Below are 15,138 nucleotides of genomic sequence, written 5' to 3'. Positions count from 1 at the left end.
AAACATTTATTTCTCACAGCTCTGGAGGCTGGAAGTCTGAGATCAGGGGGCCAGCATGGTCAAATTCTTGGTAAGTGCCCTCTTTCTGATTTATAGGCTGCCCTTTTCTCATTCCACATGGTGAAGAGACAGAAAGGGCTGACTCTTTTCCTCTCTTAACCCCATCATGAGGCCTCTACACTCATGACCTAATTACCTCCTAAAGGCTCAAACACCATAACACTAGGGCTTCAACATATTGAATTTGGGGAGATACAAACATTCATTTCATAGCAAAAAGAGAGAACAAGTTGAGAAAATGCACAGAGACAGGAAGAAAACAGAAGACAACTAGGTCCAGTTAGAAATTCTGCTGAGCAACAGGCTATGAGCCAGCTTTAGGGAGACACCCATTTCTCTGGAGTTCATTTATTTAATAAATATTTACTGAGCCCTTACTTTGTGTCAGACACTTCTCTAGGTGCTCAGAGTTCAGCAGTGAACAAAACAGACAAAATCTCTGCTCTCACAGAGCTAACAGCAAGCTGAGGAGAACAGAGATGCCATGAAAACAAGTAGCTGAATTCTACCAGGGCATTATGCAATGTCAGTTATGTTCAAACAGGAATATGTATGTATGAGGTTTGTGTCTCACTGGAAATCTATTTGTCCCCTTTGTGCCATATGACTTAGAATTTATTTATTTATTTATTTATTTATTTATTTAGCGGTACGCGGGCCTCTCAATGCTGTGGCCTCTCCCATTGCGGAACACAGGCTCCGGACGCTTAGGCTCAGTGGCCATGGGTCACGGGCCCAGCCGCTCCGCGGCATGTGGGATCTTCCCGGACTGGGGCACGAACCCGCGTCCCCTGCATCGGCAGGCGGACTCTCAACCACTGTGCCACCAGGGAAGCCCAGAGTTAAAATTTAGATCCTTATCTACTGGGAGGACTCACTCCTAGTCTGTAGGTGGTCTCTGATAGCTCATCCTTTGGTGTTACCCTTGGCTATTATTTATAATTATCATGCAATGTGGCCACTCTTTACAATTGCTTGACATTTATGGAATCACTTAGATACAATTTTTTCATTTCTTTAGAAATAAGACATACTATATTTTTGACACTTGAAATTGTAGAGAAAAGGGTTATGTGGATCTAAAAATATTATATTCTTCTCTATGGCACGACCTTAACCTGCATTTGGCTGGGGGTAGTTGACTGGTTTTCTACAGTTATGGCTAGCCCCTGTTGCCCTGTATTAGAGTTTGGAGGATGGAAAAATAGCACCCCAGGGAGAACATCCTCATACCTCAGAGGTCTGCCAGACTACTTTGTAACTCAGAGAGCCCTCAGGAGGCTCTCAGACAAAATATTCAAATCAAGCATTAATAAAGAAACAAGTTTCCCCCTGCCTGAATCACAAAAGGGCATATTGTGATTGCTGTATTTTGCATGTTTTTGAGGAGGGGAGGTACTATAATAAAATAGCACAATTGGGTAACAACCATCATGTTTCAGTGGAAGCGTGAGTCAGACACATCCTAGGATCAGTTTTATCTTGTTATTTACTAGATAGTGTTGTTGGCCAAGATAGACCAAGAAGACTTTACCAGACCTTTTTACCTCAAGTATATCAATATCCATATGAATAAAATGCATTTTAGTTGGGAGAGAGGTTGTTTGTTCCCTCATCTATATCTGTAGTCTAAATAGTCTCTATGTTTTTCCTAACAGAGTGAAAATCACACTGAGGCCAAAAAGTTAATTACAGATGTGCATCTTTCATTATAATTTCTTTTGTTAAGATGTTTTTCATTATCCAAATAATCATCTTCATTTTCTAAAACTATACTCTTTGAAAAACATTTTTAAACAAATACGTTGTGCAGTAATTGAAATAATGGAGACCACACTTACTCTTTGATGTACCAGAAGGCTGTCCAAATTGAATATTGTCAGTATATAAATATTGTCACCAGAAAAGCTAAAGATATTTTATATCATTCACTGTTGGATTGGTTAAACTGTAGATTTTTTCTTTTGATGTTTACAATACAGTTTAATCACCTTCACCTGAAAAATGCTACGATCATCTTAAAACACATAGTAAATACAAACAGGTTTTGACAATAAAAACAAAACAAACAATAAAACAACAAAAAGAATGGAAAAACAATTTGCTATCACAGTAAACTCTCTTATGTCCTTCTTTTAAGAGAGAGTTACATCACAAGGAGAAAAATTACTGGAGACAAAGAAATAGTAGAAAGGAATAAGAATGGAGAAAGGCACACCACCACTTAAATTACTAACACTTGCATAACTGCAAAAGAGAATGTCTGCAAATAAACACTTTTTGGGTGTAAGACAAGAATGCTTTTCTGTATAGAATGAAATTTAAATTGGAGGAAAACATTTTGTTGAATTAGAATTTAGTTAATGCATTTTTAACACCAGAAATCAGGGTGTAATCTCAGGGGCATGGTTCATGAACGTTAAAGACATTAGTTGGATCCCTTACTATTTTTAGGTTCAATTTTTGTGATTGCCAGTACATTATATCCTTAATTCAGGTTTTTCTCCTTTTTAATCCTTGACAACATTCCTCTACATATGGCAAAATGATTTTTGTCTAAATTAGAAGAATAAAGGGAAAGAAGAGAACTCAATAGGCCCCATACACCTACACTAGCTCTATTTACCTAAACCTGCCTGACCCTCTCCTTCCAACTGCAATCCAGATACATCAGGGCAGGGTGGGATGAAAGATACCAAAAGTGATTCTTGTAATAGCTAAACAAATCACAAATAAACTTGCTTCTTCCCCATTTTTATCCACTCTGATTTTATATATATATGAAACAATATCTAGAGTGTTTTCTTAACCCAGTACTTTATGAAAAGATTGAAGGCTGTATTGAGAACAACCCAAATTCACACTGTGCAAGGAGACCTACACGAATTTGATAATCTCTCTACATGTATAATTATATATAGATATATAAAAATATCTATGCATGTGTGCACACACACATGCACGCATATCTATGTATTCTGAAGAAAGAAATTGGTGGCAGATTCTAAATGTAGCAAACACTGCCCTGCATTGGAGGGTATGATATGGGTTATCCTAGGGTAATCTTGGTTTTACTCCTGGCTGCATAGCTTTCTAAACCTGATTTTCTTGCCTTTTAAGGAATTTATGAGTTACTTACAATCATTGTAAACCATCCCCCTTTGCTTAAACCTAGCTACAGTGACTTTACAAGTTCATACTAACGACAAACGCTTTGCATATACAATATATTATTATTATATTTATAATCTGAATCATCAGAAAGTTTACTTCATTTAAAATGTGTCCATTTAAACACTGAAAAAAACTTTTTGCTTTTTCAAAACGGGTTTGCTGCCAGGACACAGGTGTCGTGAAAACCACTGCTAAACCTAAGCAAAAATGGGAAAGGAGAAGACCCACATCAACATCGTTGTCATCGGACACGTAGATTCGGGGAAGTCCACCACTATTGGCCATCTGACCTACAAATGTGGTGGGATCGACAAGAGAACCATTGAAAAGTTCGAGAAGGAGGCTGCCGAGATGGGGAAGGGCTCCTTCAAGTATGCCTGGGTCTTGGACAAACTGAAAGCTGAATGTGAGCGTGGTATCACCATTGATATCTCCCTATGGAAATTCGAGACCAGCAAGTACTATGTGACCATCATTGATGCCCCAGGACACAGAGAATTCATCAAAAACATGATTACAGGCACATCCCAGGCTGACTGTGCTGTCCTGATTATTGTTGCTGGTGTTGGTGAATTTGAATCAGGTATTTCCAAGAATGGGCAGACCCGTGAGCATGGCCTTCTGGCCTACACTCTGGGTGTGAAACAGCTAATTGTTGGAGTTAACAAAATGGATTCCACCGAGCCACCCTACAGCCAGAAGAGATACGAGGCAATTGTAAAGGAAGTCAGTACCTACATTAAGAAAATTGGCTACAACCCCGACACAGTAGCATTTGTGCCAATTTCTGGCTGGAATGGTGACAACATGCTAGAGCCAAGTGCTAACATGCCGTGGTTCAAGGGATGGAGAGTCACCTATAAAGATGGCAATGCCAGTGGAACCACACTGCTTGAAGCTCTGTATTGCATCCTGCCACCAACTCGCCCAACTGACAAGCCCTTGTGTTTGCCCCTCCAGGACGTCTACAAAATTGGTGGTATTGGCACTGTCCCTGTGGGTCGAGTGGAGACTGGTGTTCTCAAACCTGGCATGGTGGTCACCTTTGCTCCAGTCAATGTGACAACTGAAGTGAAGTCTGTTGAAATGCACCATGAAGCTTTGAGTGAAGCCCCTCCTGGGGACAATGTGGGCTTCAATGTCAAGAACATGTCTGTCAAAGATGTTTGTCGTGGCAATGTGGCTGGTGACAGCAAAAATGACCCACCAGTGGAAGCAGCTGGCTTCATAGCTCAGGTGATTATCTTGAACCATCCAGGCCAAATCAGAGCCGGCTATGCACCTGTGCTGGATTGTCACACAGCTCACTTTGCCTGCAAGTTTGCTGAGCTGAAGGAGAAGATTGATCATCGTTCTGGGAAAATGCTGGAAGATAGCCCCAAATTCTTAAAATCTGCTGATGCTGCCATAGTTGATATGGTTCCTGGTAAACCCATGTGTGTTGAGAGCTTCTCTGACTACCCTCCTCTAGGCCGCTTTGCTGTTCGTGACATGAGACAGACGGTTGCTGTGGGTGTCATCAAAGCAGTGGACAAGAAGGCAGCTGGAGCTGGCAAGGTCCAAGTCTGCCCAGAAAGCTCAGAAGGCTAAATGAATATTATCTCCAATACCTGCCACCCCAGTCTTAATCAGTGGTGGAAGAATGGTCTCAGAACTGTTTGTCTCAATTGCCCATTTAAGTTTAATAGCAAAAGACTGGTTAATGATAACAATGCATCGTAAAACCTTCAGAAGGAAAGGAGAATGTGTTGTGGACCATTTGTTTTATGTGTGGCAGTTTTAAGTTATTAGTTTTTAAAATCAGTACTTTTTAATGGAAACAACTTGACCAAAAATCTGTCACAGAATTTGAGACCCATTAAAAAAGTTTAATGAGAGGGGCTTCCCTGGTGGCACAGCCGTTGAGAGTCTGCCTGCCGATGCAGGGGACACGGGTTCGTGCCCCGGTCCGGGAGGATCCCACGTGCCGCGGAGCGGCTGGGCCCGTGAGCCATGGCCGCTGAGCCTGCGCGTCTGGAGCCTGTGCTCCACAACGGGAGAGGCCACAACAGTGAGACGCCTGCGTACCGCAAAAAAAAAAAAAAAATCCTTTAGAGCTAAAGCTAGATACAGCCACTAAAGAACATAGCCTAAATTATTGTCAGAAAGTTAATGCCTTTTTAAAATCTGTTTATTTTCTATTTGTAGAATTATTAACATGGAATAGGACAAAAGTTTTCTTCTATTTGAAGAAAAATAGAATGATAGTTGAATATTCTGCAGTCATTGATTTTTTGCCCAACTAGTACCTAATACAAAATAACCTCTAATTAGATGCTTTATAAGTAGATACACTAACTTTAATTTATTTTCTAAAATTATCTCTCTCAATCTTCTAAAGAATCATACCCCTCTTATTATAATAGAATTTAGAGTGATAGAAAGATTACCCATATATAGTTGACATTAGGACTCTCTAGGTTTGTCAAGTAAAAATTTCTTGTAGAATGTTCTGCAAGTAGTATATCTTGATATAAAACTGTATTACATTTCATTTCATCAACAGCATCCTTACCTACAAAATAATTACTATACAACTATCTATACAAAGTACAGTACTAAATGTCAAGACTCCACAGACAAGCTCTCCAAGGTCCTCATCCTAGGGATGGTTCCAGGCTAATGATATAGATCTTAATAAACACTGGGGAAAATTAAAAGAGGGATAGAATTCCATGGGAAGAGATGATAAGAGAAATTTTAAAGGTGAAATGAGTCTTGACCTGTATTGTGAAGAAAATGCAGATTTTAGCTGAGCATGGAGAAAAGACATCAAGTATGAGCAAATACTAAAATTAGGACACACTCAAGAATATTTTCCGGGATAATGCATTAAATAGTTTTGTTTGAATAAGCTGTTTCATTAGAGAAATTGTAAGAAGTAGGTAATTTAGACCATTATAAGGAATTTAGATTTGGTCCTGGAGAAAGATGGGGATTGCTGACTATTTTGATTGCACAAAATAATATTTTATGCATTATTTCTTTTAGCATGAATATCTTTCTCAAATAACTGAAGTACGTGCTTCTATGATTAGAGTTTTGAAAAGGCTCATCTTTGTCTGCCTTTACATTTAATTGTCCAGTTATCATTCACTTAACCTTTTAATTAGTTTTTTTTAAAGGAGTATCTCTATACTTCATATTATTTGTTCTTACCAACTTGCAGAATTCATAGAAATTCTAATTTGTTCAGTAAAGAACAGGGAGATAATGAGTATCTCTTTTCTACATATAGAAGAATGACAAATTAAGTTGACAAACATGAGTTTACAAACAGTGGTGTTACATTATTTATTATATTAAGTTTCACTTCAATGAGAAATTTCTTTCTGAGACTGAATGTATCTTTTGATGGCATAAGGAAAAGACAAAGAAACACTGGCAGCCAGAAGGTATGGAGTTTGATCTTTGGCTTTTCCAACCTCGCTGTGACCACTCACAGAATTTCATGTGTAGTCTCCAAAGTCATTTGGAGTTCATGAAATCAAATTACCTCTCGTATTACCCCTTTACCTATGCTAACATGTTGCTCTCCCTGCAGATATGTCATGCTCAAATTTCCTATTGTTATACTTGTCTGGAGAGGGATGTACATTATATCCAATTCCTTCATCAGTTGGTACATATTAACATAATAAATGGCAGGTCCCTCTTTATGATCGTGGGATAATGTTGCTATTAACCTGAATGTCTTCTTTTTTATCCAGACCTCAAACAAATTATAGTTCCTTTAAAAAGTGATAAATTGAGATATTCTTTCCTTCCTTTTAGAGACTTAGTCTGTCTAAAAACCATAGTCTGAGCAATTTCTTCTTCTTACCTTGAACATTGCAATAATGTTCCAAAATATTTTACTGATAAAGGATAATTCCATAAGAAAGTTGTAACTATCAGAGTTTAACAAATGTTTTTCATCCAAGGTGACTAATCTTTAACTAGCAAGTGATGATTAGGCATTGTTTGGAGAATTTCAGTGTAGGGATACAACCTAATAGTGACACTTTCTAGCATCTTTCTTGGTTATTATGTGTAATCCATTTTAGAACATTTGATAAATCTTTTAGTTTCATTCAATGTCTACCTTGCTTGAAGTGTGCTTGAAATGAGAATTGTGGATACTTCATACTGTTTTGATTTTAGAGTTAGCTACCCAAATAGCCTATAAATGTTATTTTGAATCCTTTTGACCCAGGAATCCTGGATGTTTATGAAGAAAATATGTTGGGCTCTATTTTGTCATCTATTTTAGTACTGCATTAATAATTGTGAAATATGACTACTTTGTTTTCCTATTTGTAACTGATTTTTACCTGTAGTTGGTTTATATTTACTACTATTATATATGAAATAATATACTCTGTATGGAAACAAATAGCTAACATATCATAGTGTAATCCTAAGATACCCTTGGGTTATTATATAAAAACAACCCTGAAATAATAATAACAAAAATAATGAGTTAACATGTATTGAAAGATTATGATGCTGTAGACACTATATTAAGCACTTTAAAAACACTGTCTCATTTAATTTTCAAAAGAACCTTAGGGTAGAAAGTATAACTTTTCCATCTTTAGAAGGAGGAATTTAGACACAGAGCTAGTGTGGTGGACTATGAAAAGAATTCCAAGCTCACTACAAAAAATGTTATTTACCAATTAATAATGTTAATGTTTCTATTAGCCAATTAACTTATAATATTAGCTAATAAAATAACCAATTAACCATATTAAGTTATAAGGTTTTAATTTCATGTTGATTTCAAAAGAAAAGAAAAATAGTTTTCTATTAATTCTGTTGTGATCCCTAGTGAAAAACACTTCCTCATTCTCTAGTAGAAAAGAAAAATATCCATCTGGTGTTCCTGTAGAATTTATAGTTCCTTAAGAGGAAAAATCTCTGACCTAGACTGATGTTTAATAAGGTCACTGATAACAAATGTGCCTGTCACACTGGGGTTGAGGAACTAGGAAGTCTGTGTCTGGGAGAACATGGAATCATGTCAGAGACAGCAAATAATAGGTACAGGAAAAGACACATTGCTGGTTTGGTCCCTTCATCTTGCTCTCCAAATTTACTTTATGTGTTGGTGATAGTGCCCTTTGCCATTGAGCTTGGGAGGTAAGGAGTAACAGAGAGATTGTACATTTTACTTCTTCCATTATAAATTTCAGATGTGCCCTTCTACCCAAACCCAGCCACCATAATTCTTCACAGAAGTCATTTCTTCTTAACATGATTTTACATGAAATAATTTGAACCCACTCGACAATTTATTAAAATTGACTATAATGTTTCTGTGGATTCCTTGAAAATATTTCTTAGGTATCAGGAAGGGAAAATCACAAATTAAGAAACTGAATAATAAAGAAATTTCACAAAAAGGCAGAGAGAGTACCTCTAAGATAAGCAAGAATCACACGATAATAAGTTAAAAAGTGTTTACATTAGAGATAAAAATAATCTAAGTGGCCTGATTTAGATATTAAGTAGAAAAATCAATTATAATACACTTAGTTATTGCAAGCCAACCATCACTGTTTTAGTTTTATTTGGTGTTTAAATGTTCCAGAATTCAAAAGGAATATCTTACAGATTATTTTAGGGTATGATAAACCTAACAGAGGCTCACATATTCTCATATAGTATTTTATGATATTTATAATGAAGGAGACTTTTTTCAGTTGGAATATTATTTAAAAAGAAAAAATATGATTTAAATTAATTCCAACATGTGATACATTTAAGATTTAATTATCCAAACTTTTCTCAAGTTAGTTGCTGTTTATTTCAGTCTTTAAAATGTTTGAATAAGACCCTGGAGATACAAACTGAAACTGACCATTTCATTATGTTACAAAATTATTCAAGAATACATAAATTCAGAGTATAAATTTTAGTAAAGATTATTCTTTCTAACATTTATGATCTTATAGAAAGATTATTTGTTCATAGTCTGGTAGGTGTCTTGAAGTAAAACTTACTCAACAAAAAAAGAATTGTTAGTTGGTTGGCATACCACAGAAGACCATATAACACTGACAAATACATTTATAGTAAGTGAACTACATTAAATACATAGGGCTTCCTCAGTGTGTGAGGAGACATGAGAAGAGAGAATAAAAATATTTTTATCACTGACTTATAAATATCAGTAAGTATAGCTGAACAAAAAGGAATGAAAAATGCTATGTAGCATTAGACCTATTTAGTAAATGATTTAAAATAACATAGAAAGACAGGGAAAGAGAATCCATTCTATTATTACTTAGAAGAGAATGTAAAGGAACCCACATCACAGGGCTGGGATGAGACAGGCCCTCTTAGAATAGCTATTGAGAATGATGCTGGGTTGCCATGGCCAATCTTGGCACCTCATAATCTAAGAGCTATGTATATGTATGAGAACTTCATAGAAAAGCAGTGGATAAGATTATGAAAAAGAGGATGGAAGGAGGGATACATAAAGCAAGATTAAAGGTGTTAACAATTTTTTCAGGTTCTAAAAAACAACAAAGTAAAAGATAATAATGGTCTACAAATAAATAACAAATGAAGAGAGTAATTACTAAATAAATTTGAAGGGGATAATGGGATGAAATTAAACTTAATGTCAATATTATGTGTGGGAGAATCCCTTTGTAAATATATAACAGACAAAATATATAACCTCATGAGAAAAGCTGCCTCATACTTGAAGTCCCCATGAATTCACATCCACCCTGCACAAAGACTGGTCTGCAAGCAAAACAGGTGAGCACCCTGAGTCCAACCCACCACATGCAGAGACCAAGCCACAACTACACAACTAGAATGGGCAAGCAACTTCCCCCTTTCTGTGCAACCCAGGTGGGTAAGCTCCCTCCTTGCAGCCACAGCCCTATCACAGCTGGTGGGCACATGCAGCCCACAAAAGGAAGATCCATTGAGTGCCTGGCTCTAGTGGCCAGAGGAGATTACATTTCTGGGCCACATAGAAGAGCTCCTAAACAAGACCACTCCCTCAGGACTGGAGGAGATAGATGTTTCACCTAACACATATAGGCAATCACAGAGAGACTGGCAAATGAGGAGACAGAGGAATATGTTCTAAATCAAAGAACAAGGGAAATTCCCAGAAAAAGACCTTAATGAAATGGAGAAAAGCAACCTGCCTGATAAAGAATTCAAAATAAAGATTGTAAATATGCTCACCAATCTCAGAAGAAGAATGGTTGAACACAGTAAGAACTTCAACAAAGAGATAGAAAATGTAAAAAAGTCTGAAACAGAAGTTATAACTGAAATGCAAAATACACTAGAGGGTTTTTACAGCAGAATGGATGAAACAGAAGAACAAATCAGTGAACTGGAAGACAAAGCAATGGAAAACGCCCAGACAGAGCAGCGAAATGAAGAATTAAAAGAAGTAAGGATACCTTAAGGGACCTCTGGGAAAACATCATGCAGATTACATTTGCATTATAGGGGTCCTGGAAGGAGAATAGAGAGAAAAGGTCTACAAAAATTATTTAAAGAAATAATAGTTGAAAACTTTCCTAATCTTAGGAGGTAAAAAGACAACCAGGTCCAGGAAGCCCAAAGAGTTCCAAATAAGATGAACCTAAATAGAAACACACCAAGGCACATTATAACTAAAGTGGTAAAAGTTAAAGATAAGGAGAGAATTTTAAAAACAGCAAGATAAAAGCAACTTATTATACATAAGAGAAACCCCATAAGGCTATCAGCAGATTTTTCAGCAGAAAGTTTACAGGCTATAAGGGAGTGACGTGACATATTCAAAATGCTAAAAGGAAAAGGCTACCAACTAAGAATACTCTACCCACAAGGTTATCATTCAGAATTAAAGGAGAGATTAAGAGTTTTACAGACAAGCAAAAGCTAAAGGAGTTCATCACCACTAATACGGCCTTACAAGAAAAGTTATAGGGGATTCTCTAAGCTAAAAGAAGGTACTAATTAAGAATAAGAAAACATACTAAAGTAAAAATCTCACCAGAAAAGGGAAATAACAATGGAGTGAATAAATCACTTATAAAGCCAGTACTAAGGGTAAAAGACAAAAAAAATAAAATTAATTAAAAATACAATAATTAGTCAAGGAATACACAAAATGAAAAGATAAATATGTCATCAAAATACAAAATGTGGGGGGAGTTAAAGGATAAAGCTTTGGTTTGTGTTCAAAATTAAGTCACTATAGACCTAAAAGAGATTGTTATATACATAGGATGTTACATATGAACCTCATGGTAACCACAAAGAAAAAACATAGTAAATGCACAAAAGAAAAAGAGAAAAGATATATAAACATAACACTGAAGAAAACAATCAAACCACAAGGGAAGAGAGCAAGGGAAAAAGAAACAGGAGCACTACAAAAACAACCAGAAAACAATTAAGGAAATGGCAGTAAGTGCGTACCTATCAATAATTACTTTAAATGTAAATGGACTAAACTATCCAATTGAAAGATAAAGGTGGCTAAATGGATTAAAAAAAAACCCTATATGCTGCCTTTAAGAGACTCATTTCAAACCTAAAGACACTCACAGACTGAAGGATTGTGAAGGAAAGTGAAGGAATAAAAAGTATACATATCATGCAAATGGATATAAAAAGAAAGCTGAGGTAGCAATACTTATATCAGACAAAACAGACTATAAAAGACTAACAAAAAACAAAGAACATTACGTTATGACAAAGATGTCAATCCAACCAGAGGATAGAATATTTATAAACATTTAGGTACCCAATATAGGAGCATCTAAATATATAAAGCAAATATTAATAGAAATAAAGAAATAGACATCAATACAATAATATTAGTGAGCTTTAATACCTCACTTACATCAAAGGATAGATCATCTAGGCAGAAAGTCAATAAAGAAACACTGGTCTTAAATGACATGTTAGACCTAATTGATTTAAGAGATTTCTTTAAGGAAATTTCATCCCAAAGTAGCAGGATGCACATTCTTTTCAGGTGCACATGGAACCTTCAACCAGATAGATCACTTGTCCCAAACTGTGGAACACAACAAAAGCAGTTCTAAGGGGGAAATTTATGGCAACATAAGCCTACCTTTGGAAACAAGAAAAATCTCAAATAAACAACCTAACTTTAAATTTAAGGGAACAAGGAAAAAAAGAACAAACAAAGCCCAAAGGAAGGAAATATTAATGATCAGAGTGGAAATAAATGAAGTTGAAACTTAAAAAAAATAATAAAATAAAAAATAAAGAAGATCAATGAAACCAAGAGCTAGTTCTTTGAAAAGATAAACAAAATCCACATACCTTTAGCCAGACTCATTAAGGAAAAAAGAGAGAAAGCATAAATAAATAAAATCACAAAATGAAAGGGGAGAAATTACAAACGATACCACAGGAATGCAAAGACTCATAAGAGAATACTATGGACAATTATATGCCAATAAATTAGACAACCTAGAAGAAATTGATAAATTCCTAGAAACATAAAATTCTCTATGACTGAATCAGGAAGAAATAGAAAATCTGAATGATAATTTACTAGTAAGGAAATTGAAACAAAATTTTAAAAATTCCCAACAAACAAATTCCAGGTCCAGATGGCTTCATAGGCGAATTCTTCCAAACATTTAACAAAGATTTAATACCAAGCCTTCATAAATTATTTGAAAAATTTGAAGAGAAAGGACCACTTTCAAACTCAATTTATAAGGCCAGAATTACCCTAACAACAAAATCACACAAACACACAGACACACTCACACACACATGAAAATTACAGGCTAACATCCCTAATGAATATAGATGTAAAAATCTTCAATGAAATATGAGCAAGTTGAATTCAACAATACATTAAAAAGATGACAAGCCATTATCAAGTAGGATTCATTCCAGGGATGCAAGGATGGTTTAACATCTGCAAATCAATCAATGTGATACACTACATTAACAAAACAAAGGATAAAAATCATATGATCACCTTAATAGATGCAGAAAAATCTTTTGACAAAATTCAACATCAATTTTTGATAAAACTCTAAACGAAATGTATATAAAGGAACATAACCTCAAAATAGTAAAAGCCATATATGACAAACCTATAGCTGACATCATACTGAATACTGAAAAACTGAAAGCATTTATTCTAAGATCAGAATAAGACAAGGATACCTCCTCTTGCTACTTCTACTCAACATAGTATTGGAAGTCCTGACCAGAGCAATCAGGCAAGTAAAAGAAATAAAAGGCATCCTAATTGGAAAGGAAGATGTAAAACTGTCACTGTTGGCAAATAGCATGATACTATATATAGAAAATTCCAAAGACACAACCAAAACACTATTAGAACTAATAAATGAATTCAGTAAATGTGCAGGATACAAAATTAATATACAGTAATCTGTTGCATTTCCATACACGAACAACAAACTGTGAGAAAGAGAAATGGAGAAAACTATCTCATTTACAATTACATCATGAAGAATAAAGTACCTAGCAATAAGATTAACTAAGGAAGTGAAAGACCTATACTCTAAAAACTATAAGACATTGATGAAAGTAATTGAAAACAACACAAGCAAATGGAAAGATATACCATGCTCATGGACTGAAAGTATCAAGATTGTTAAAATGTCTATACCACCCCAAACAATCTACCACTTCAATGCAAATCCTATCAGAATACCAATGGCATTTTTCACAGGACTAGAACAAACAGTCCTAAAATTTGCATGGAAACACAAAGATCCTGAATACCAAAGTAAACTTGAGAAAGAAGAACAAAACTGGAGGTATCACACGCCCTGATTTCAAACTATACTACAAAGCTACAGTAATCAAAACAGTATGGTACTGGTACAAAAACAGACACATAGAGCAATGGAACAGAACAGAGAATCCAGAAATAAGCCCATGATTATATGATCAATTAATCTATCAATTAATCTATAGATTAATCAATTAATCTATGTCAAAGATAGAAAAGGCAAGACTATACAATGGGGAAAAGAAAGCCTCTTCAATAAATTGTGTTGGGAAAAGTGAACAACAAGCAAAGGTTGAAACTGGACCATTTTCTTACAGCATATACAAAAATAAACCAAAAATGGATTAAATAGTTAAGTGTAAGACCTGAAACCAAACAATTCCTAGAAGCAAACATAGGCAGCAAGCTCTTTGACATAAATCTTAGAAATATTTTTTTGAATATGTCTCCTCAGGCAAGGGCAGCAAAAGCAAAAATAAACAAATGGGACTACATCAAACTAAAAAGCTTTTTCACCATGCAGGAAATGATCAAAAAAGCAAAAAGCAACTTACTGAATGGGAAAAGATATTTGCATATGATATATCCAATAAAGGGCTGATATCCAAAATATATAAAAGACTTATACTACTCAATATCAAAAAAACAAATAACCTGATTAAAATTGGGCAGAAGACCTGAATAGAAATTTTTCCAAAGAAGACATACAATTGGCCAACAGGCACATGAAAAGATTCTCAACATCACTAATCACCAGGGAAATGCAAATCAAAACCACAATGAGATACCATCTCACACATGTCAGAAGAGCTATTACTAAAAAATAAGAAACAACAAGTGCTGGCAAGGATGTGGAGAAAAGGGATCCCCTGTGCACTGTTGGTGGGAATGTAAATTTGTGGAATCACTATGGAAAACAGTATGGAACGTCCTTGAAAAACCAGAACTAGAACTACCATATGACCTGGCAGTTCCACTTCTGGATATTTATCTGAAAAAAATAAAAACACAATTTGAAAAAATATATGCATCGCTATGCTCAAAGCAGCACTATTTACCATAGTTAAGACAAGAAGCAACCTAAGTGTTCATTGATAAGA

The 15,138-nt window shown here is 35.4% G+C and overlaps 1 protein-coding gene and 1 long non-coding RNA gene across 2 annotated transcripts in view; one reads left to right on the top strand and one right to left on the bottom strand.

Annotated features, from left to right (window-relative positions):
- The window catches only part of LOC307184363, a 422,536-nt gene that overhangs the window by 92,126 nt on the left and 315,272 nt on the right, over window positions 1-15,138 (bottom strand). The gene's annotated exons all lie outside the window — the stretch shown is intronic.
- LOC307184148 (elongation factor 1-alpha 1-like) lies at window positions 3,402-4,824 on the top strand (the record flags this gene model as incomplete). Its single annotated transcript, XM_079917443.1, has 1 exon — window positions 3,402-4,824. Exon 1 carries the CDS (start codon window positions 3,442-3,444, stop codon window positions 4,822-4,824), a length of 1,383 nt encoding a protein of 460 aa, XP_079773569.1. The 5' UTR covers window positions 3,402-3,441.

The sequence above is a fragment of the Stenella coeruleoalba genome (assembly GCF_951394435.1).
Source record: "Stenella coeruleoalba genome assembly, chromosome: 3".
NCBI lineage: Eukaryota > Metazoa > Chordata > Mammalia > Artiodactyla > Delphinidae > Stenella > Stenella coeruleoalba.
This window is presented reverse-complemented; position numbering and strand designations above follow the sequence as displayed.